The following is a 21,712-nucleotide window of genomic DNA, read 5'->3' as shown; positions in this document are numbered from 1 at the left end:
ATTTATATCGACTGTTCAAGTCTTTACAAACAAAAATATGGATGTATGTTTGTTTGCTATTCTTTTTCATTATTGACAACTTTTTTTATACAGCTGTCTGTATAAAAAAAGTTTACCCTGGAAAAGGGACCCTACTGTACCTGATGGTAAGTGGAGTGGGGTCCAACAGAATGTCGATTGACGAGAGATGATTATCCCTCGGCAGTCGACACAATTATGCCGGTCTGTTGGAATCGGATAGGCCGATCCCGGAACGCGACATATTTACGTGGATCACTTTCTCGGGTTTCGCTATCCTGAGATATGAGATGTTAAGTCTCATTATGTCCAGTAGTTACACTGGCTAGATGTCCTTTAAACTGGAACACAACAGCCACTACACACTGTTGCGTGGCCGCGGAAATAGACATTGCGGTGGTACTTACCCAGGCGGACTCAAATACGAGAGATCTACCACCAGTAAGCAGCCAGTAGGAAGCCCGGAGTTTCTTTCTGCCTTTCTTCTTCGGGCAATCATCACTTAGGTAACTAGTGAAAGGCTGGTAGTAGGCGAGGATCGCGACGCGTTATCCTTCTATTTCCCCCTACTTGCCAGCCCGAGCTGGTTACTTCGGTTTGTACCTTGTTTTTATTATAAATTTTATCCCTTATTTAAAATGTCCATAGTTATATAAGTAGTTTTAATAATTGTTTAGAAATAATAATAATTATTCTTATGCTTTGTTTTGACTTATCATAAGTGCAAATTTGTTCGCCTACGTGATAAATAAAGTATTTTATTTTTATTTTTTATTAGTAGTAATACCCTAAACCGACGGGAATGCATGAGAGGATTGATGCAGGTGGAGGAAGCGAAACATATTATTATATAACATAGTCTCTGCCTACTCTTATGGGATAGAGGCGTGATTTTATGCACCTTCACGCATACGAAGTCAGGAACGAAGCGAAGTATAGTAGTATAGATAAAATGTTTTCGGCAAGGGAAGTGTATGTAGGCAGTTAAGATATAATTGAATTAATTCAGTATTAATTTCCGACCCAAATGATAAAATGCAACTGCAATATGCGTCAGAATTCTATATAAATAAATGTGTTATTGACGTGTCGGTTACAATAATTTGATATCAGGCCTGTTTGTATACTGTCCCACTGTTGGGCACGGGCCTCCTCTAGTACGGAGAGGGATTAGGCCTTAGTCCACCACGCTGGCCTAGTGCGGAATGGTAGACTTCACACATCTTCAAAATTCCTATAGAGAACTTCTCAGGTATGCAGCTTTTCTCACGATATTTTCCTTCACTATTAAAGCAAGCGATATTTCACAAAGAATACACACATCATTAGAAATGTCAGAGGCATTTGAATCTGCGAACATTCGTCTCGGCAGTCCGTTCCACAACCAACTAGGCTATCGCCACTACAATAGTTTTATTTATAACTAGCTTCCGCCCGCAGCTTCGCCCGCGTGGATTTCGGACTTCAAAATGGAGCCGGTCGCGAACGTTCGAGAATGTTCGTTTTACGAAGCTACTCGCTAGGTGATTCGCTAGCCTCTAGGTGCCAAGCAAGCCGCCTGCCTGTGCGTTCGCGACCTTATATATATACAAAAATAATCCTTATAGCATGATTCAGTATTCACGCATGATGGCTTATTATTAGCGTATCTCATGTATAACTTTGGTGTTTCTATACCGATTTCTATGATTATTTTTTATGGAATATTTAATAATGTTAACTTTTTAAATTAGGGATGACTGAGAGTGTTATAAACGTAAGAGTAGATAAATATAATTAGAAAGCTTCGAACTGCTAAGCTATCGGGAGTTACACGTGTTATTGTGAGTCAACCATAAAAGATAGACATATGCTGTCGTGGGATATTTTTTATATAATTTTAAGGAGAACATTTCCGTCATACATGATTTCTGTGTAGCTTAAAAAATGGAGTAACTTCTCCCGTTTTCCCAACATTTCCCTTCACTGCTCTGCTCCTATTAATTGTAGCGTGATGAAAAGTATACTATAACCAGCACAGGAGTATGACAAATAATTGTACCAAGTTTCGTTAAAATCCGTCGAGTAGTTTTTGTTTCTATAACGGTTATACAGACAGACAGACAGACAAAAATTTTACTAATTGCATTTTTGGCATCAGTATCGATCCCTAATCACCCCCTGATAGTTATTTTGGAAATATATTTCATGTACAGAATTGACCTCTCTACAGATTTATTATAAGTATAGATTTTGCTCACGGCTTCGCCCGCGTGAAGGAATTTTCCGGGATAAAAGTCCCACTATATATTTTCCCGGGATAGTAGCATATAACCTTTCCAGGATCTTATACTATCTCCATACCAAATTTTGCTTTCTTATACCACGTCTTATGTCACGCCCCGTTCCCGTGGGAACGGGATAAAAAGTACTCTATGTCCGTCTCCTGGTTTTAAGTTACCTCTCCACCAATTTTCAGCCAAATCGGTTCATCCGTTCTTGAGTTATAAATAGTGTAATTAACACCTTTTCCTTTATATATATAGATATATAGTATTGTGTGTCGTTTATATTTATATATATTTCGGGAATAAAAAAATATCTACGTAAATATACGTGCGATAAAGAATATTTATTTTTATAAAATTCAATATAATAAAAAATACGTCCGAGCGCACGTTGGACACGATTGTGACTCGCACTAATATCTGCGATTCTTGAACGAATGTGTTGACTACCCAATACACATACTGGGTTTTAGTACTGTAGCTTTAGTTTCGTTTTAATCAGGTTCTTGCTGTTCTGTCAAGTATATAGTGTGAATAAAACGATGTCCATTATGTTTCTTCTAAAATATAATCCAAAAAAACTGTAATCTAATGACGATGCGCATAAACGCACAACAGAGCTTCCTATCTCGAGATTCTTTAATCAAAAAGATTCGTGCGTAGTCGTGCGATTTGGACTACTAAAAATCGCACAAACGTATCCAACGTGCGCTCGGTCTAAACATAATGGTTAAATTAGATCACTGTTTCACACAAGCTTTCACACATTCCCCCATTGTTTCGAAGTTGTTAGCGTTCCCGTCGCAACCACCATATCCGAACAATTTACATTTATTCTCCTCGCTGTAGTACGCGTATCTGAAATATAATAATATTTAAAAGGGGAATATATATTTTTTATTGTTTTGAATGACGTAAGCGATTCGACCGTCCATTAACAGCAGAAACACCATCCAACACCTTGAATTATGTTGTGTTCGTGGCCACTCTATGGTCACTAAAAAGTAAATTGTATGATTGACATTTGTCATTGTAATAAAAGAATATTATATGAAAATGTACATAATTTATTTTAATTCCATTTACCAGCCTAGCGCAACAAGGAACAAAAAATCTTTTGTATGGAATTGACATGGCATTTAATGGCGGATACTGCTATCTCTCTCTCTCAGTACAGTTTCTCTTTCTATTCCTCACCGCCATTATTATTGTTTGTTTACTTCCTGACGTTTTGGAATACATTTGTGTTTATTGATTTATGTTTGTATTATTTGTTATTCAAACAAGTAAAAATATACCAAAAGTGTTTTTGTTGGTGTAAGTGAATACGTTTTAAAGACATGCCACCAAAAACGTTTCATTACGTGTGAAATTTGTGGAGATCGAGCCAGTCGATTAAATCACAAAAGCAGAATGTTTATGGCGAAATTTCCATTGGATGAGGTCAGGTAAGCATTAATTAGATGTTTTAGTCATCGCGCAAATAAAGTAGCTTAGAAATAATAAAAATTCTCATTTTCTAATTACCATTATGTTACTAGTGATGTTGTTATGATTATCGATATCGATACCTGTTTAAATTTATTAATCAATTTGCCCTCCGTGGTTTCACCCATTTAGGTCCAGATTCTGTGGGAACATAGTGATAAAAAGTAGTAATTCTAACTATCTACATACCAAGTTTAATCGCAATCATTTTAGATTTTTTGCGGGTACGAATAATAAACATACAATTGCATGCACACGCTTTATAATATTAGTAAGATGATGACTGATCATCAGGACAAAAAATACTAAAGTCGTGTCTGTGTGTGTGTGTGTGTGTGTGTGTGTGTGTGTGTGTGTGTGTGTGTGTGTGTGTGTACTTAAAAATGCGTTGAGCAATCAATGTGCCTGGTCACTGTTTATGATTTTAGGCTTAAATATAATTTAATAAGCAATTTATTTACAATTAAAAAATATTTCCAGATGCCGAAAGTGAGTTCAGATTGTGGGAAAAGAAGATTTGATATATGTTCCCATAGAAAAGCTGCATACTTTGAAATATGTGTGTGGTTCTCACTTTAATAACAAAGATTTTAATAAAAAGAACAATCGCCTTAGAAACTCAGCCATACCATCGAAAAATTTGGAAGCTGATCCACTTCCTGATGAAATGTTTGAATTTCCGTGCCATGTTTTTATAAACAATTATTGCACAAATGATAATATCTTTCAAGAGAAGTGCGACAAAGAAGTGTCACCATCCTTTGACTTTATAATTAAATATTCTCATTGTACCTTGACCTATCATAAGTGCAACTATATTCGCCTACATGGTGAATAAAGGATTTTATTTTAAAATACTATTATTATTCAACATGTGAAAGCTTTTCATTTTATTTCGAGTCCTCATTTTAGTCCACCCTTGTAATTATAGTGCTAAAATGTTCACTGTATATTGTGAGATGGATTGATAATGTGGACTCGAAAATACATTATATGAATTTTATCAAAATAGCATTGGCGTCGATTCCCACCCAGTAGAATTTATCGATATCGATAAAAAGTGCTCACTACTATGTATTTTGTTCAGTTGGTAGTATTATTATTTGACGTTCCTGACGTATTTTTCCGTGATATTGGTATTGATACGCCATGTAAATTCGATTTTATTTCTTTGTATTAAGTCCTGTCTCTTAAAACGTAGTGATTATATTCTCTTTGCCATTTACAATTAATACATAATAAATTACAAAGTATTGTTTGGTATTCCACTGCGCTCGCCATCCATGAGACATTAACTCTCATTATGTCCAGTAGTTTCACTGGCTAGAATGTTCTTTAAACCGGAACACAACGGTGACTACTCACTGTTGCTTGACGGCCGAAATAGACATCGCGGACTCTCACATATGAGAGTTCCACCACCAGTAAATTTATATTGAAGGGCGAGGTGTGGTAGTAAGGGCAATATTAACCATTTAAAGGCAAGGTGTGGTAGTGTAGCTACAACTCAGCGGATTGCAACAATCCCTCGCAAACTAGATTATTTCAAAAAGGTCGCCGAATTCAACAAAAAGCTTGCACCACGTGAGGAACTGTAAACGCTAGGTTTTTATAGAAAAAACCGGCTTGAGTAAGTCAATAAAAGTATAAATCCGTGTTCGCATTTTATTTATTTATAATCCAAAAAAGCGGTTTGCGAGCGTCTGCCACTACCCGTTACGTTGCACATATACAAAGATTTCTAAGATATAACTGTTTAATGTTTTTGCATCTATATACCTTAAGAGGATTAATAGGTCTTTTAAGACGTGGTGCGGCATTCTGCCTATAGTATAGTATACTCAGTAAATATTATTCATTAACCTATAGCAAGAGAAGCTATGGAAAATTGGCAAAGTTTACGATGGTGTGAGTGACAGACTATACCATAGAGATCTCTTCAAATTTTCTTTTTAAAGCCATTGTGTTTACATATCGTTTAAAGTGTCATACGACTTGGAGTATGAACTTAAAGACTTTAAACAGTATAGATAGTTGCTCCGAAAGTAAGCACCAATCCGTATTAAGTCACCTTATTAGAAATGTCCGTGTGATAAAACGTTACAGCGTCATTTAGTATTTACAAAATTATCATATTTACAGCAAATATGCTAATATACACATTAAAAAGTTGCAAATCACGATATGGAAAAAACATAAAGTATTTCACATTGATGTTTTACCATTTCATGGTAGATTAAGTAACCATCGCATTAGCGCAAAATGTTTGTATGACAATCTTCTCAATATCCGCTTTATATAATCTTAGAACTTTTTGCTCATACTGAATATTAAAATACTAATGTGTACATGTTTATATCTTTGTTAGAAGTAAATTTAAAAACCGCTAAACGGATTTGGATAAAATTTGGTGTACGATTAGACCATGTTAGGGATCAACATATAGCCTACTTTTTCTGTTGGTAATTTGCTTCAGTGGATTTCCTTAATCACATTTTTAAATAGATGGCAGTGACGTCTTACAGGTAACGTCACGGATTTCTACAGGGACTTCGTAGCGAGTGAAGCCGCGAGTAACACCTACCAATAAACAAAGTCGCAACCAGTGGCAGAGGGTGACATTTTCCGAAAGGGAAACAACATATAGATACTAATATGTATAAATACGGTTTGCATATCGTTCCAATGATTATTAGATTCTTCATATGTTATGAATGGGAAGCCGGCATGAATCGGCTTATATAGACCCTTCGCCATTGGTCGCAACAGCGTGTTTATGAAATTTTTTCCCTTTGTAAGCTGCTTTTGTGTTCATTTGATAATTACCTCAGAAATTCGGCTCTGCACGGTCCGCTCCTCGGCTCCAACGAGCATATGTCTTCAGCATCTGAAATACATTACATTATATTTTAGTTGTGATAAAAACATACATCTCGTATGTCGCGTTCCGGGATGCATTTAGTTTCGAAAAAGCCGGCATAATTGCGTTGACTGGTGAAGGATAATCTCTCGTTAATCATACTCTATCTGGACTGCAATCACCTTACCCTTAGGGGTGAAGTTAATTTACTATGCCCGAATAAAAAAGGTTATGAATAAGCATAAGGTGCCAATGGATAGGTTAGTCTTAATTCTATAAATGATTATAGAGGAAAAGCGGCGATAGCCTAGTTGTTTGTGTGGAACGGACTGCCGAGACAAATGTCCGCAGATTCAAAATCCAAGGGCAAACACCTCTGACTTTTCTAAAAATTATGAGTGTATTCTTTGTGAATTATCGCTTGCTTTAACGGTGAAGGAAAACATCGTGAGGAAACCTGCACACCTGAGATGTTCTCTATAGGAATAACGAAGGTGTGTGAAGTCTACCAATCCGCACTAGGCCAGCGTGGTGGACTATGGCTAATCCCTCTCAGTAGTAGAGGAGGCCCGTACCCAACAGTGGGACAGTATATATTACAGGGCTGACATTATTATAGAGCAATTACTATCTGAGTCTTCGTATTGACTTGATTTTACATCATGGAAATCATCATCGTCAAAACCTACGGAGAGGTAGTAGTGAGGAAGCGGTTATACTACGTTTACATAAAAACTCCGTGAAGTAATGATTTCTTATGTTTACGAGAATGTTAGAGATTGCAATCAAACATGTTTTATTATATTTAATCGCGGTCTCTTATATTTCATAATTTTTTCCCGATATTTCGAAGACTTTTCAGCCTTCATGCAATTGTAAAATGTAGGCTGATATTGTAACTTTGAGTTTTCGGATGACCAAAACCTCAGTCCTTCTCGTGACCTTGAAGGCTGCTAAGTTTTGGAGACGTCGGGAAAAAATTAAAATATATAAAAAAACCGCCATAAAATTAGCAAAATAGTTTTATTTCAATGGCTAACAGTCGCGTAAAATAAGAAATTACTATTATGTCTAGATAAATGTAAATTTTGTATGACTAATGAAATGACGTTAAATGTGAATGTTGAAATTGTAAGCATTTCTTATAACACCTTTTGTTCGTTATTTGGCTAAGAAATACTAAAAAATGGTTTGGGATCAGTCGTTTGCGGAATAAGTTGGTAGCTATAAGAATACAAAGCCAATATTCACGTATGATGTAAATAAGGAAATTAATGAAACAAAACGCAGCCTAAGGTCATGTGAAATTAGAAGTCAGATTATTAAGTTGTGACACAATATTCTTAATGAATGGCAAAAACAATCTTAATACAATGGCATAAAAACTATAAATACCTGTTAATCCACTGCAAATAACAGCGGCGATGAATATAAAAGCGAACACTTTATTCATTTTGCTAACACGTTCTGGTCAATTATAATAGATGTTGATAACTGGACGATTCAAACGCTTATGGAAATGTTAGCGCTAATACTCAGCTTTAAATCGTCATGAGGAGATAAAAACTAGTCTATATACAGGCTGATGCATTTGTGGCGAAGTGTCAATACAATCCGATTCTTAGCGGCTTCACTTTTAGGTTTATTTACGTTTGTCTTAGTTTTTGTTTTCTGATCAATTGGCCGCGATATGTTAACTGGTGGTAGGTCAATATGTAAGTTCGCCTGGGTAGGTACCACCAAAATGTCTATTTCAGCCGTCAAGCAGCAGTGTGTAGTCTCTATAGTGTATCGGTTTAAAGGGCATTGTAGCCAGTGTAACTACTGGACGTAATGAAACTTAACGTTTCATGTCTCAGGATGGCGAGCGCAGTGGAATACCAAACAATACTTATAATTCAAGGCGTTGTATTTCTATTGTTTATGGGCGATCATATCGCTTATCATCAGGCGAGCGGCATGCTTGTCTCGTAATTCAGTAGCAATAAAAAAAATAGTACGACCATTTTTTTGCCTTGGGTTATCTTTTCAAAAAATTCACCATTGGCCATTGTGATGCATAACTGATGATATTTATATTGACCCTAGAGACCATGTATATAGTAACTATCTGCTATACAATAGACTCGTTTGTTAGGTGATTTATATTATAAGATTTTTCCAACCTGATTCGCAATAGACCTAATTAGCATAAAAAAATAATATTTCAATATCTATTTTTGAGAAATTAAGGACAGTTTAAGAATGTATTTTTATAACTGGAGTGGCTCAGCGTGCGATTTCTACCTCCTCAAAAAAAATTACCTCTTGTTATAGTGCAATTTAATGTCGAGCGTACATATAATAGTTTTTTTTTACATGCATGACAAAGTGACCCTACTACATCTGATGGTAAGTAGAGTGGGGTCCAATAGAATCTCGACTGACGGGAGATGATTACCCATGGCAGCTTGAACTCAAAGCCCGGTTAATTACGTGTCTCTTTCCTGAACTTAGAGACAACGTTACATTACCTACGGCCGGGCTATAGCTCTCCCTCTCAGTAATTTCTATGAGTATTTACTTGGCAGCCGGATAGGAACGATTCATAGATCATTAGTTTGATTTCTTGGGGAGTACCTACCTACCTCACTACCCTGTAACTAGGTAGTCCTAGGGCTGACAGGGTGGTTGCGTTAAGGTAACTGGTCCAGACCCTTCGTTGAGCGACCTTGAAAGATGGTATCTCCCGTCACGAAGCTGTATCCCTAACACTGTATACCTATACCCTGTACAACGTAAATGCAGTAACATGCAATGTCCCATTGGCGCATTAGGGATAGTTCCAAGTTTCTCTGACGAGAGGTGCCGGGTTAACGTCTTATGGCTCAGGTAGCATGCTGATGAAAACCACACAGTGTCATTAAGGGATGGTTCCAAGTTTCTTTTACAAGAGGTGCCGAGTTAACTTCTCACTACACAGGTAGCATGTTCATCAAAACCAGACAATGTTCGGCGCAATAGGGATTAGGGATGGCTCCGGGTTCTTCTGATAAGAAGTGCTTCGTTAATATCTATGATGCAGGGTAATGAGAGTATGAATTTTATTATTGTTACTGTTTAAGAATATTCGTTTACCATCAGGTGAGCCGCAGACTCGTCGCATTAGCCCTTTGTTCATTTAAGTATCTTCCTTTAAGCGAGCGGCTTGCTTATCTTATATGCATTAGTTTCATGTCCACTGTTCACTGTTGAACATAGGACTCTTTCAAGATTACCAGACCGGTCTTTTGGAAACCTACATCAAGTGACGTCCATTGACCTCGATTATGTCGTCTATGGTTTCCATTCGAAAACTTTTTACCCCATCATTTATCAGTCCCTTTGCTAAACCTACGTTGATATCCCATAGTCTTTGATCCTTGCTAGAGTACCGAATGACATCAAATTAAGCTTGGTTTAAATTTTCTAACCGGATATTATTATTTTTTTTCCAAAATATGAATGAAGATTTTAGACTCATCGATAATTATTCACATTGTGTGTTTGGATATATATAAATCAAAAAATATATTGGCCCGTATCACATTATGCTAGAAGCTTTCGAACTCTAGGTGTTGGTACATCTCTGCTTAAACATTTGGGAAAAGGGCTTGAGTATATTTGAGGGTTTTAGTTAAACGATTCTGTATTTATAACTTTTTATTGAAGTGTTATATCTTAACATCATAGTTTTAACGAAGTCCAGGTACTTAGGCTTCACAGGCTTCCTGGCATTCTTCTAAAGTCTTGAAATTGTTAGCGTTCCCTTGGCAACCGCCGTACATGAATTCCTTGCATGCCTTTATCGCTGGATCGTATCCGTACCTGAAATCAAAGTAACATTAATCTTGGTCCCACAATAAGTTGTTTTTAAATTGGTTTCTAAGGCGAGAATCGTCAGTTATTTCATAAATGTATATTGCTAGCAATAATTCTGTAAAATGATTGTTAGCAATCATTTAAAATCACACATCTCGCATTTATCTCCAAAGGAGTATGCAAAGGCGCAACCAGGGTTTTACGCCAAGTGTGTTCCGTCCCATGATGTGATAGAGGACGAGCCTATCACCATACCGGGCATAGACTCCGGGCTGATACTGAGCCGAAAAACACAAATATCACTTTGCCCGACCTGGGATTCGAAAGTGTTGCGCCAACCCCACATTTGGAATAGCAGGATGAATAAGTACAGGTATGTTGAACTTCGACTGTCAGTTTTGTTTATAGCAGTATTTCTCGTCAACAAGACAAGAGCGTCTGCGCTACGCTTTAGTAAAAGTCGAGCAAATGAGACTACTACATTCACAAACAATACTATGAGGACGTGTATTGTCCCCGTATGCATTGTTTCGACATTTTTACGGTTTTATTTGACTTTAATCAGCTTTATTTTTAGCGACTTTTCCGCCCTCACGCCCACCACTACACTCACTCACCACTTACTCCTGGGAGCCAGGATCAGCAGTGGCACGTACTTTATGACACCGAGCAGTGAAGCTCGGCGAGTCTCAGGAAAACTACGTTGTCATTATCCCGCAACGAAATTATGTGACTTACTACCATAGCATTGCTCCGTACTTAGCTAAGTAACGTTTCTGAATTGTCTTCGAACTTACCTAAAGAACAGAGCTCGGCATACCCCAACTTCCAATGGCAAGAAGCAAATATTTCCTGAAATATATCAATTTAATTATATAAATACTTTGATATTTAAATCTTTTTGGTCTAGTGACAGCAGTCTTAGTTTAGAATCTCATGATTTTCTAACATTTGACGAGGAAAGAGTAAGAAAATCTGCTGGGTAACGAAAAACTAGAACTAATACGCTAAATTCTGTATTTTTTATATTTACATACATTCTACATAAAGGGAAGCCGGTAGTAATCGGGTTATAAGGATCCTACGCCACTGATATCTACAAAAACACACTCTTGTATATGAGAAGCCTACCGCCGGCTGTTTATTCCTGTAATCTGTTGCTTGTTTACCTTACTATGTAATAGAAAAATACTTTATAATTTAAATAAACATGAACGATCTCTTACCGGTGTAAACTTCGTTCTCAGATTCTATGTTATTAGGAGGTTTGTACAAACCTGTAAAAGTAATAAAAATCACAATCGTTTTTAACGAAGAAATATCTATATATATATAAAAATGAATTCCTATTTCCCTTGGTCAAATTCACAGTTAAGACAGGACAACGTCTGTCGGGTCAACTAGTAAATAAATAATATTTTCAAACACTATTTCTTTCCAACAATGCATTGAGAGACCAATTCTTATAAATATATTATTCATCATCATCATGAGTATCAGCCGCAGGATGTCCACTGCTGAACATGGGCCTCCTCCAATGATTTCCAGATCGCCCTATTGGAAGCCCGCATCTGGCAACCTCCTACGACATTCATGAGGTCATGTGTCCATCTCGTGTGTCAATATATTATTACAATTATAAAAATTTAATTATAAAAAAAATGCTTTATTCGCTTTTAATTATGAATAAATAATTCCATATTTAATATTTTCTAAAATATAAATTTAAGCGTTTTATTCACGTTCCATCTTGATGTAAGCCAACCAGGGACACACGATGCCTGATGCAAAAGGACAGCGAATAGTCTAGACGTACGTCAATAATTATTATTAATTGCTTTTTGGATTTGCACGATCCAGCGAGTGCCCACATCAATATTACTTAATACTTCTGCTTTGTAGCTAAATGCATAATAAAAATCTAATAAAAAACTTAGCAGAACAATCGATCAAATTTGGAGTCAGAGACTAATTAAAACTGAACTTTAGATGTTGTTTTCGTATATTTGTTGTATTTATTATATTAAAAATCTGCGATGGATGCGTGTACGGTATTGTATATGCTGCGTCCAACCGTGGCGTACAGCGAGCGATACGTCAAGATTGAGCGTGAATAAAGCGCTTTAATATATTATTTTCATGTTTCATTTTTTTTTTAATTAAAATAGATGGTATCAAGAATAAAAACAACTCAAATACAGATGGCTTAAAGTTTTCTTTGTAATGAAGATTCGGAATATTGAGCGAAATATTTTTTGTCACAACATATTTACGAAATGAATTTATATTGTACTTACCGGCACTCAAGCAGAGAGTAATACAGCCCAGAAACGAAAGGAAATATAATAAATTCATTGTGAGTAAGAACACAAATGTATCGTCCAAATGGCGAAATAATTGTGTCCAGATAAAATTATACCATGTGACATGCACTTGACCTATTTGAAGAGCTGTATTGATAAACACTTAATTTAAAATTATTTATATCAGGAATATTAACAGAGATGCGCTCACAACTCCGCCCGCCTCAAACTCCTTTTTCAGGATAAATGTTCAGTCGTTATTTTCCGAGACAAAGAGCTTGTACTTTAATCTAATGCCGGCGCCACACACAGACAAATATTTGAACAAAACATGGTTTATTTGTGTGCTAAATTTCATCTAAATCCGTTCAGGGGTTTCGAAGTTTAGTTCTTACAAACGTTCAAATAATTTTGCACCTATAATATTAGTGAGAAGTAACATATCTTTAACATCGCTGGCCTGATTTCCCACCAAAAGCTATCCTAATCCCATAAGTTGCTCGACATTTGAACTCGAGGCGCTATGCTCGCCATACATTACAAAAATAGCCTCTGCTAAACGTTTTCTGCTTATCCCAGTGGAAATAAAGCGTGAATTTATGTTATCTAATGATTTCTTGGAATGGCAATTGTTTTGTTCATATATTTTCATATCGCCGCATATACTAGTAATTATTAAAATGATAACCTGTTTTGGGTTCAATAATTAAATTTTAAACAAATCGTGATATATTAATTCTGCCAAACGATAGAGTATTATTGAGGTAAAGATATGTTTTTTTTTTTATAGAATTCGTTAAAAATATTGTAAAAAGTAAGCACAAGTCGACAGAAGAGCAAGTAGGTTATCTTATTATAAATAATCTTCGATCATTGCTTATGATCGTTGATATCTCTTTCCTCTCCACGTGCCCGATGTGATCCGAGGATTATATCTTGTTAGTGGGTAGCTCTTAGCATGGTCACTTAATTCAAAGGCGAGCGAATAAAGCGGTTACCTAAAAGTCCGATGCATTTCTATAAGTCGACCCTTATCAAGCTAAGAAACGTAAGTCATATATAAAAAAAATCAGCCATGCATTGATACACACACACACTTTTTTCGGTTTCAAACGCGCAACGCCACTATAGCATCAAAGACTAGTTACCAAGCGTGTGGTATAAAAATTCTACAAGGGTGCCAAACCACACAAAACGTGTTATAAAATGCGCTAAGGAAGTGCAGCAAAATACACGCACTGTGTTTTAAATAGCCGGTGCGCAGTGGTGTGAGACGCACTGGCGTAGCGCCCTTTTTTACACACCAGGTGTATGGAATTGCAGTGGCGTTGGGGTTGCTGGGCGAGTGCGGGACAAAACCTGGTGAATTTAGGATTACAATTTTCATGACAGGCGTTACTTTGTGTGGATTTTTTAACATGATTTTCATAACGAAGGGAGACGTGCACACGCACAGTCATGAGTAATGATCCAAATCTGTTATAAAGCATATGTAATATCGCGAAACTATATTTCTAATCCTAATTCTGTATTTAGATACCTGTGATGTTTTACGTCGAATGATGTACGTTCAATGTCTTTATAAGAATGATAACATCTCTTCTGTTTCTCTCTCTCACTGCTGAGCACCTTCGTCCTAGATACTAATAGAATTATAAATGAAGCCTACAAGGTTTTCAGCCTTAGTCCACGCTGATGTAGTGTGTGTGGCGGATTTTACATACATTCTCGTCGATTGAATTGGAGTAATTAGTTCGTCACAAACAAAATCGTGAATTTTGTGCCCTTAGGACAAAGTATTATTCTGCACTCAAAATTAAATATAAAGGGTTGACTTTATTTTAGACAAGGAAAGAATTCTATTAAAATTAAGATAGATATAAAGTTTTGAATTGATTCTTAGCTTTTGTGGCTAAATATTTGAAGATAGAATTTGGTCTGGGTAGCGTTGATTTATAAGTAATTAAACCTAGGGTTATTTACAGGCTTTTTCAATAAACGACCCCCGATTTCAATCTTTAATCCCATTCCGAGAATGAACCAATCAAAATAACTCATTTGTAAGCATGTCAAAATGAACTTTTTTGTTATTGGTTCATTTTTGAGATAGATAAAAAAAAATCGATTGGGATCGTTTATTAAAAATGGCGGTTAATCGAGCTTCATAGTATGGCTGCAGTGCCGATGCAAATAGTTACTATAGAGCAGTGGTTCTCAAACTTTTTAAATGACGGAACCCTTTTGGGAAGCAAAATACTTGATGGAACCCTACAATAAAACAATTGTTTTTATAAGTGTATTCTTTATTAATCAGCATAATAAAAGTACAATGTAACAGTTACTAATTATTATTTACTTCACCACTTGGCAAGGACAATAATAGAAAACATTAAAAAAGAAAAAATTTAACTAGTGGGAGGTATGAAACTGTTTTTTATTTTTCATCCATTGGTCGATATCAGGTTTGATGGAAGAAAGTTGGAGTCTCATATCAGCTTCGGCGTCAACATAATAAAAAAATATTTTTTATTTAATTGTAACAATAAAAATTGTGTACATACATATTTGGGTAAAACTATGACACATTATAAGTTTTGTTGTCACGTGGGGGAGGGTACGCGCATTCCACAGACCGGCAAACTTAGAGCGAACGGGTTGTACAAGTATAAAATTGTTGATACCAAACTTATGAGATATTGTACCAGCCATTGTAACACATGTTTCTACAAATACAAATAAATAAATAAATAACGTTCATAGCGTTTTGTCTCCGCGCGGCCGCGGAACGACCAGAGAGAGGTGTTTTGATTTTTTTTTCTAAATTCTTGCGGAACCCCGACAGAGGTATCACGGAACCCTAGGGTTCCGCGGAACACACTTAGAGTATAGCTGCTATAGAGATAGTCCGATGTCAATAGTATCATCTTGAGACCAAATGAATCTACACTCAATATCTACATATTAGTTACAATAGAGATAACCTAATATCATTAGTATGACTTGAGACCAGTTGAGTGTATATATTAAAGCTTTATTTGAGTTATAAATAAAATAGATAAATTATTTTGTTATAGATAATAAACATAGATACAGACGCCTGGAAAAGCACGAACTGACCCAATTATGTATTTTGACGTTTCAAATGCTAATTGACTTAAGCGACATTTTTTCGAAAAATTTAAACTAGATTAAAAAAAAAAATAGAAAAAAGTGCTTATTTTAAATATGTATTAAACTTAATGTCACAAAACAATGTCGCTTACGTCGATTAGTTTTTCAACCGTCGATTTATACTTCCTTAACACTGTACGTTATTCTAACCGACATAGAGTTTAATATACAGTGAAAATACATGGTTTGTCTCATGAATCAGCATCAATGGGAGTTATTCCTTACATAGACGCGTTATATTTCAGTTTATATTACATGATGCACTGAATTTAGATACATTTCTGTTTGTTTTTGCATTTTTAAACCGTGTTCTGCTGGGTCTAAGGGATCATAGAGTGCAGAGTGTGCAAAATTCAATTTTATTAAGTTTATGGGTAAACAAAAAATACCTCACAAATCACAAAATTTATGAATATTTCACGTCAAATTGGTACAGTGTAATTTGGCCGTCCTGATGTTAGACCTATACCGTATGCCTAGATGTAGGAATCATACCTTTTGATTAAGAATTTCTAGGTCTATGGTTTTGTCTATTATATGCATGTCTTTTGATATCAGTCATGGCCGAGGGGTGTAACCCACATCTTGGCCTTTGCCAGACGCATTTTTTTATAGGTATTTCCAGTAATTTAACTAATCCAACATAAGCATATAGAAAAAATCGTAGGTATACAAAACCCAAATGGGGCAGCAGTGGCGAAGGGACCGTTTATCCCGATTCCCGCATACTTCTCTTTCACAATTTATGTAAAAACTAATTATCATTGGAATGATTTGCAAATTTATGCATATTAGTAGTACCTATGTGTTGTGTCGGATTTCATTTCGGAAAATGTTACCCTTCGCTATTGAAAGGCAGCAATCCCTTCCCTCCCCTAGATGAAACACTAGCTGTGACGTCATTGGACTAACTTCAGGACGGTCACGTTGAGCACATCAGTCGCCAAGGCAGGCATCTTCGCACTCTTTGTTAGTTTCGAAATTGTTTTCATTCCCTTGACAACCGCCGTATACGAATTTTCTACACTGCTTTAGGTCGTTGTCGTATCTATATCTAAAAAAGGTTTTTTTTATTCTATTTAGAAATAACAGATAAATTGAATTAATTATGAAAAATTTTCTTATCTTCTTGATTTTCAAAATGTTGGCAATAATCAAACATTAAATAATATTGATCCCTCTTTAAAATCACGAAACAATTTCATAATTCATGGTTATTTGACCTTTATTTTATTTAGACCCATCTAGACAAGGTTTGCCGAACAATTCATATAAAAAGGTGTAATAAGGGTCTCCATTTACTCTCCACTTGGTTAAACTTCAAATAGTTTTAATCTTGTGTCACCAGATGTCGTTATTTTAAATTATTTTTTGTGTAGAGTTGCTTTTCTGTCGGATAAAAATATGGTAAAATCTTACATTTAAAAGTATTGTAATAAAATAATGTAATGTGCGATCTCTTGTATTTTATGAGGTAATCAATTATTTGATTAGTCGTTACCTCTTATAGAAAAAAGTCTTTAAATTAATAATTCACATTTTTTATATTCAATTACTACTTTTTTTATTGCTTTGAATGATAAAAAGTAGAAACACCATCTAACACCTTGAATTACAAAGTATCGTTTGCGCTTGCCATACTGAGACATCAGATGTTAAGTCTTATTATGTCCGGTAGTTACACTGGCTACAATGTCCTTCAACCCGGAACACATAAGTGACTACACACGGCTGCTTGGCGGCAGAAAATACTTGAAACGATTCGTATGTTTACGCAGGTTACCACAATGCATTGTTTTCCAATTTTAATGGTTTTGAAGGCGTTAGTGCATTTGACATACCTTTCAATATCTCAGAGTACCGAGGGTAGGGTCATACAGGGTTAATAATTTAAAATTCTAACTGTTTTTTATTAAAATGGCGGTTAGGCCTCGCATACACGCTGTCAACTTGTATCAAATAACCTGACTTAAGACTCGCGGCTGCGACAACAAAGTATCAATATTTATAAAACAACTCCTACGATACAGAAAGTTGCTTCAACTAATCAACTGTCGATTAGTCGACAGTCACTGCAACAAAGTTACAGTTACCGTATAAAATATTTCATATTAGAACTGACCTTATAATATATGCCAAACAAGGTCCGAGACATAGTTTTAAATCACATATATCTTGAGTGTCTGAAAATAAACAATCCGTATATTTTTTTTGCTCTGCCTAGTGATTGCCTTAGACCTAACGTAGAGATTAGTATCGATAGATTATTATTCCTACTAACTAAAAACGCCATCTCTTGGCGCTTGGCACAATTATGCATTGTGCAGGCCTGTTACCGTCCCTATAACAGGGTTCTATCTTTATGAACTTTAATAACGTAATAATTATAATACCAGCTGGGCAAGAGCCTCCTCTACTAATGAGAGGGTTTAGGCACCAGTCAACTATGCTGGCCTAGTGTGGGTTGGCAGACTTTACATACCTTCGAAATTCTTTGTGAAACATTCTCTGGTATGTAGGTTTCGCCACGATGTTCTCATTCACCGTGAAGCAAAATAAATCATAGAACTTTGTTATCAAAATAATTATATTGCCTTAAGACTTTTTAGTCAATATTTTGATGGTTATTGTTGTTTGTGTCGCTTAAACAATTAGGTGAAATATTTCAGCCTATTCATTTTTATAGAAATAAATAAACTAAATTGATAATAAAACTATTAATTTCACAGTAAACCACGAAACTACGAGGAATTATTCTGAAAATAAGTTGATATAAATATATATGTACTGTTTGTGCCTACCCGTTCGGGGAGAAACGGCGTTATTTACTTAATATATTTTGAATATATGCACAGTTTTTAAAACTAAACTAAAATACCTTCGTCTTCATTGCAATAAATAATGGCTATTAAAAAAAGAAAAAATAAAATTTTCTTCATTTTACACGTCTTGTATATTTCGAAATATTTTTACAAGTAACAACTAATCGATACTTTAGGCTTGTATAGTATTTACCTCGATACTATAATTTTATTTTGGTGTTTCATAATCTACATAATATATAAGCATTTATATCGATAGTACATGCATAGATATGTATAAACAAAAAAATGAAAGTATGTTAGTTTTTTTATTGCTTTGAATGACGAGACGAGCTTGGCGTTCGCCTGATGGTATGCGATACGACCGCCCATAAACAGTAAAAACACCATCTAACACCCTGAATTACAAAGTATTTTTTGGTATTCTACTGCACTCGCCATCTTGAGATAGATGTTAAGTCTTGTGTTCAGTAGCTACATTGTAGTCTAGTAGTTGTTTTTTTAATAATAATTTTATCTTACTACTGTCTTTTTGTTTTTGCGTAGAGTGTGATCTACGTTACTTTTATCTTAGAAAATGCATGGATCTCGATTTTTTTTCAGGAAAAGACTTTCACGCATATTGAGTCGGGGGCAACGGGAAGTATAGCAAAGGTAATATTATCGACATTCATTTCCGACCTAAATGATAAAAACGCAACGTTAATGTTATTGAGTTTCGATATATATAAATTACTGTTAATTTGTGTGTCGCTTATAAAAAAATATTAAAATGTTATTGTATGTCGGTTACAACATTTTGTGTTTCCTAGGCGAGCCTTTGTAGAAACATTGTAACCGACAATTTGTATTTTTTGCAGGAGACAGATTTTTTTTATTTGTTCTAAACTATTATATATTGTATTATATATGGATTGCTTCGGTGTCATATATTTATCTATTTGGAAATAATACTTTACAATAAGTGACTCGAGCCGTAGATGTAAAATAAAAAAGTGTAAGTTTCGAACAAAATAAATATTAATAAAAAGTCATTTTAATTTTACGCGCCCTAAAGCCACTACTATTACTCTAAGAGAATTCGTTGTAACGGCAATATCATACTTTCAGTCAGAAATTCACTCACACACAAGCCATATTCGCATGAAACTACAAAATGATCAAAAAAACAGAAAAATAAAACTAGGTTTTTTGGTGAAAATATTCGTTATTTAGGGATGATTTTTGGCCCAATGTCAGCATAGGTACGAGTATGTGGTTTCATTTAGTAACGCAATGTCAAAATGACCCTGTATAAATAAAAAGGCTATTCTGTAAAAATGTAATTTATTTGTATCGATTATGATGTTTTCAAAAAATAAACAAGGTATGTGGGATATAATATTTTTACCAATATTTATTTATATAAAATTCAATATAGTTTGAGAATAAGGCTGAGCGGTCACTGGATGCGTCTTTTTTAGTATCACTTTTTCACACAAGCTTGCTCACATGCTTGCAGTGTTTCGAAGTTGTTTTCGTTTCCTTGACAACCACCGTATGTAAATAATTTACACTTGTTCAGCTCGCTGTAGTATGCGAATCTGGAATATAATTATTAATTGGTTATCATTTTTATTTGAGGCAAAAAGACACGTTAGTTTTATAACGGCAGTATTAAGTGATTATAATAGGTTGTAGTCGGCAGTAAATATAACATAGATCTATAGAAAATGTTTTTTTATTGCTTTGAATGACGAGACGAGCTTGCCGTTCGCCTGATGGTAAGCGATACGACCGCCCATAAACAGTAAAAATACCGACACCTTGAATATCAAAGTATTGTTTGATATTCCACTGCGCTCGCCATCCTGAGACATGAGATGTTAAGTCTCATTATGTCCAGTAGTTACGCTGGCTACAATGTCCTTCAAACCGGAACACAGCAGTGACTACATATTGCTACTTGGCGGCAGAAAAAGACATTGCTGTAGTACCTACCACAGGCAAAGTGAATTACATATTATACTAAGTATAAATAAATGTGAATTCATACTATTTTTCTCTAATGATGAACGCGAATGTTTGTGTGAATGATTGTTAGTACTAAAAATTTAAACCACTGAACGGATTTGGATAAAATTTGATGCACGAATAGACTATTTCCTGGATTCACATATAGGCCACTTATTCCGGTAATTTGCTTATGTAGAAAATAATTATATTGTAATTAGTATTTCTAAATAGATTTATTTTTAGCGGGAAAGGCTGTCAGCGACCGAAGTCGCGTACATCACGTAATGAATAAAGTCGCGTGTAAAGCGTGTTTGTGAAGCAAGTTTTTATGATTATTTGTTATCATTTATTGTTTTGTGTTAATTACTTCCGAAAACCGGCTCTGCAGGGACCCACTTCCGGTGGCAACGAACATATGTCTTCAGCACCTGAAAATATATAATATTGTATTTACATACATAGTATCACGCCTATATCCCATAGGGGTAGGCAGAGACTATGGATAGCCACTTTGCACGATTCTGGCATACTTCTCACACTTCCTCCATCTTCATTAATCTTTTCATACATTCCCGCCGGTTCAGTACTTTTGACCTGGCCTTTACTGAGAATGTCAGATATCTGACATTCGAAGGTTCGGTGCGGTCGACCCCTACCGGCTCTTCCATACACATTGGCCTTATAAACCCTCTTTGTCAGTCTCTTATCATCCATCCTCTCCAAATGCCTAAACCACCTTAGCATATCTACATACATCATCACTACATAGTCACTACATAGTATAAAACAAAGTCGCTTTCTCTGTCACTATGTCCCTTTGTATGCTTAAATCTTTAAAACTACGCAACGGATTTTGATGCGGTTTTTTTAATAGATAGAATGATTCAAGAGGAAGGTTTATATGTATAATAACATCCATTAAATAGTGGATAAATACTGTTATTTTGT

At 35.4% G+C, this 21,712-nt stretch overlaps 2 protein-coding genes and 1 long non-coding RNA gene across 3 annotated transcripts; all 3 read right to left on the bottom strand.

Moving 5' to 3' along the window:
- Positions 1 to 2,610: 2,610 nt before the first annotated feature.
- On the bottom strand, positions 2,611 to 8,185 carry LOC115440286 (hemolymph trypsin inhibitor B-like). The gene is made up of 3 exons (XM_030164522.2): positions 8,029 to 8,185; positions 6,600 to 6,660; positions 2,611 to 3,143 (listed from the first exon to the last, which is right to left on the bottom strand). The coding sequence occupies exons 1-3, from the start codon at positions 8,084 to 8,086 to the stop codon at positions 3,026 to 3,028; spliced, it is 237 nt and encodes a 78-aa protein (XP_030020382.1). The 5' UTR covers positions 8,087 to 8,185; the 3' UTR covers positions 2,611 to 3,025.
- A 2,116-nt stretch (positions 8,186 to 10,301) lies between these two features.
- Positions 10,302 to 12,926, bottom strand: LOC119189727 (hemolymph trypsin inhibitor A). The gene is made up of 4 exons (XM_037440206.1): positions 12,771 to 12,926; positions 11,700 to 11,750; positions 11,271 to 11,325; positions 10,302 to 10,479 (listed from the first exon to the last, which is right to left on the bottom strand). The coding sequence occupies exons 1-4, from the start codon at positions 12,826 to 12,828 to the stop codon at positions 10,365 to 10,367; spliced, it is 279 nt and encodes a 92-aa protein (XP_037296103.1). The 5' UTR covers positions 12,829 to 12,926; the 3' UTR covers positions 10,302 to 10,364.
- A 7,214-nt stretch (positions 12,927 to 20,140) lies between these two features.
- LOC119189728 lies at positions 20,141 to 21,233 on the bottom strand. The gene is made up of 2 exons (XR_005112574.1): positions 21,132 to 21,233; positions 20,141 to 20,352 (listed from the first exon to the last, which is right to left on the bottom strand). It is a non-coding gene; the product is annotated as an uncharacterized LOC119189728 (long non-coding RNA).
- Positions 21,234 to 21,712: the final 479 nt, after the last annotated feature.

Source organism: Manduca sexta, chromosome 18 (genome assembly GCF_014839805.1).
Source record: "Manduca sexta isolate Smith_Timp_Sample1 chromosome 18, JHU_Msex_v1.0, whole genome shotgun sequence".
Taxonomy (NCBI): Eukaryota; Metazoa; Arthropoda; class Insecta; order Lepidoptera; family Sphingidae; genus Manduca; species Manduca sexta.
The sequence above is the reverse complement of the archived record's forward strand: the minus strand, read 5'-3'. Positions and strand labels throughout refer to the sequence as shown.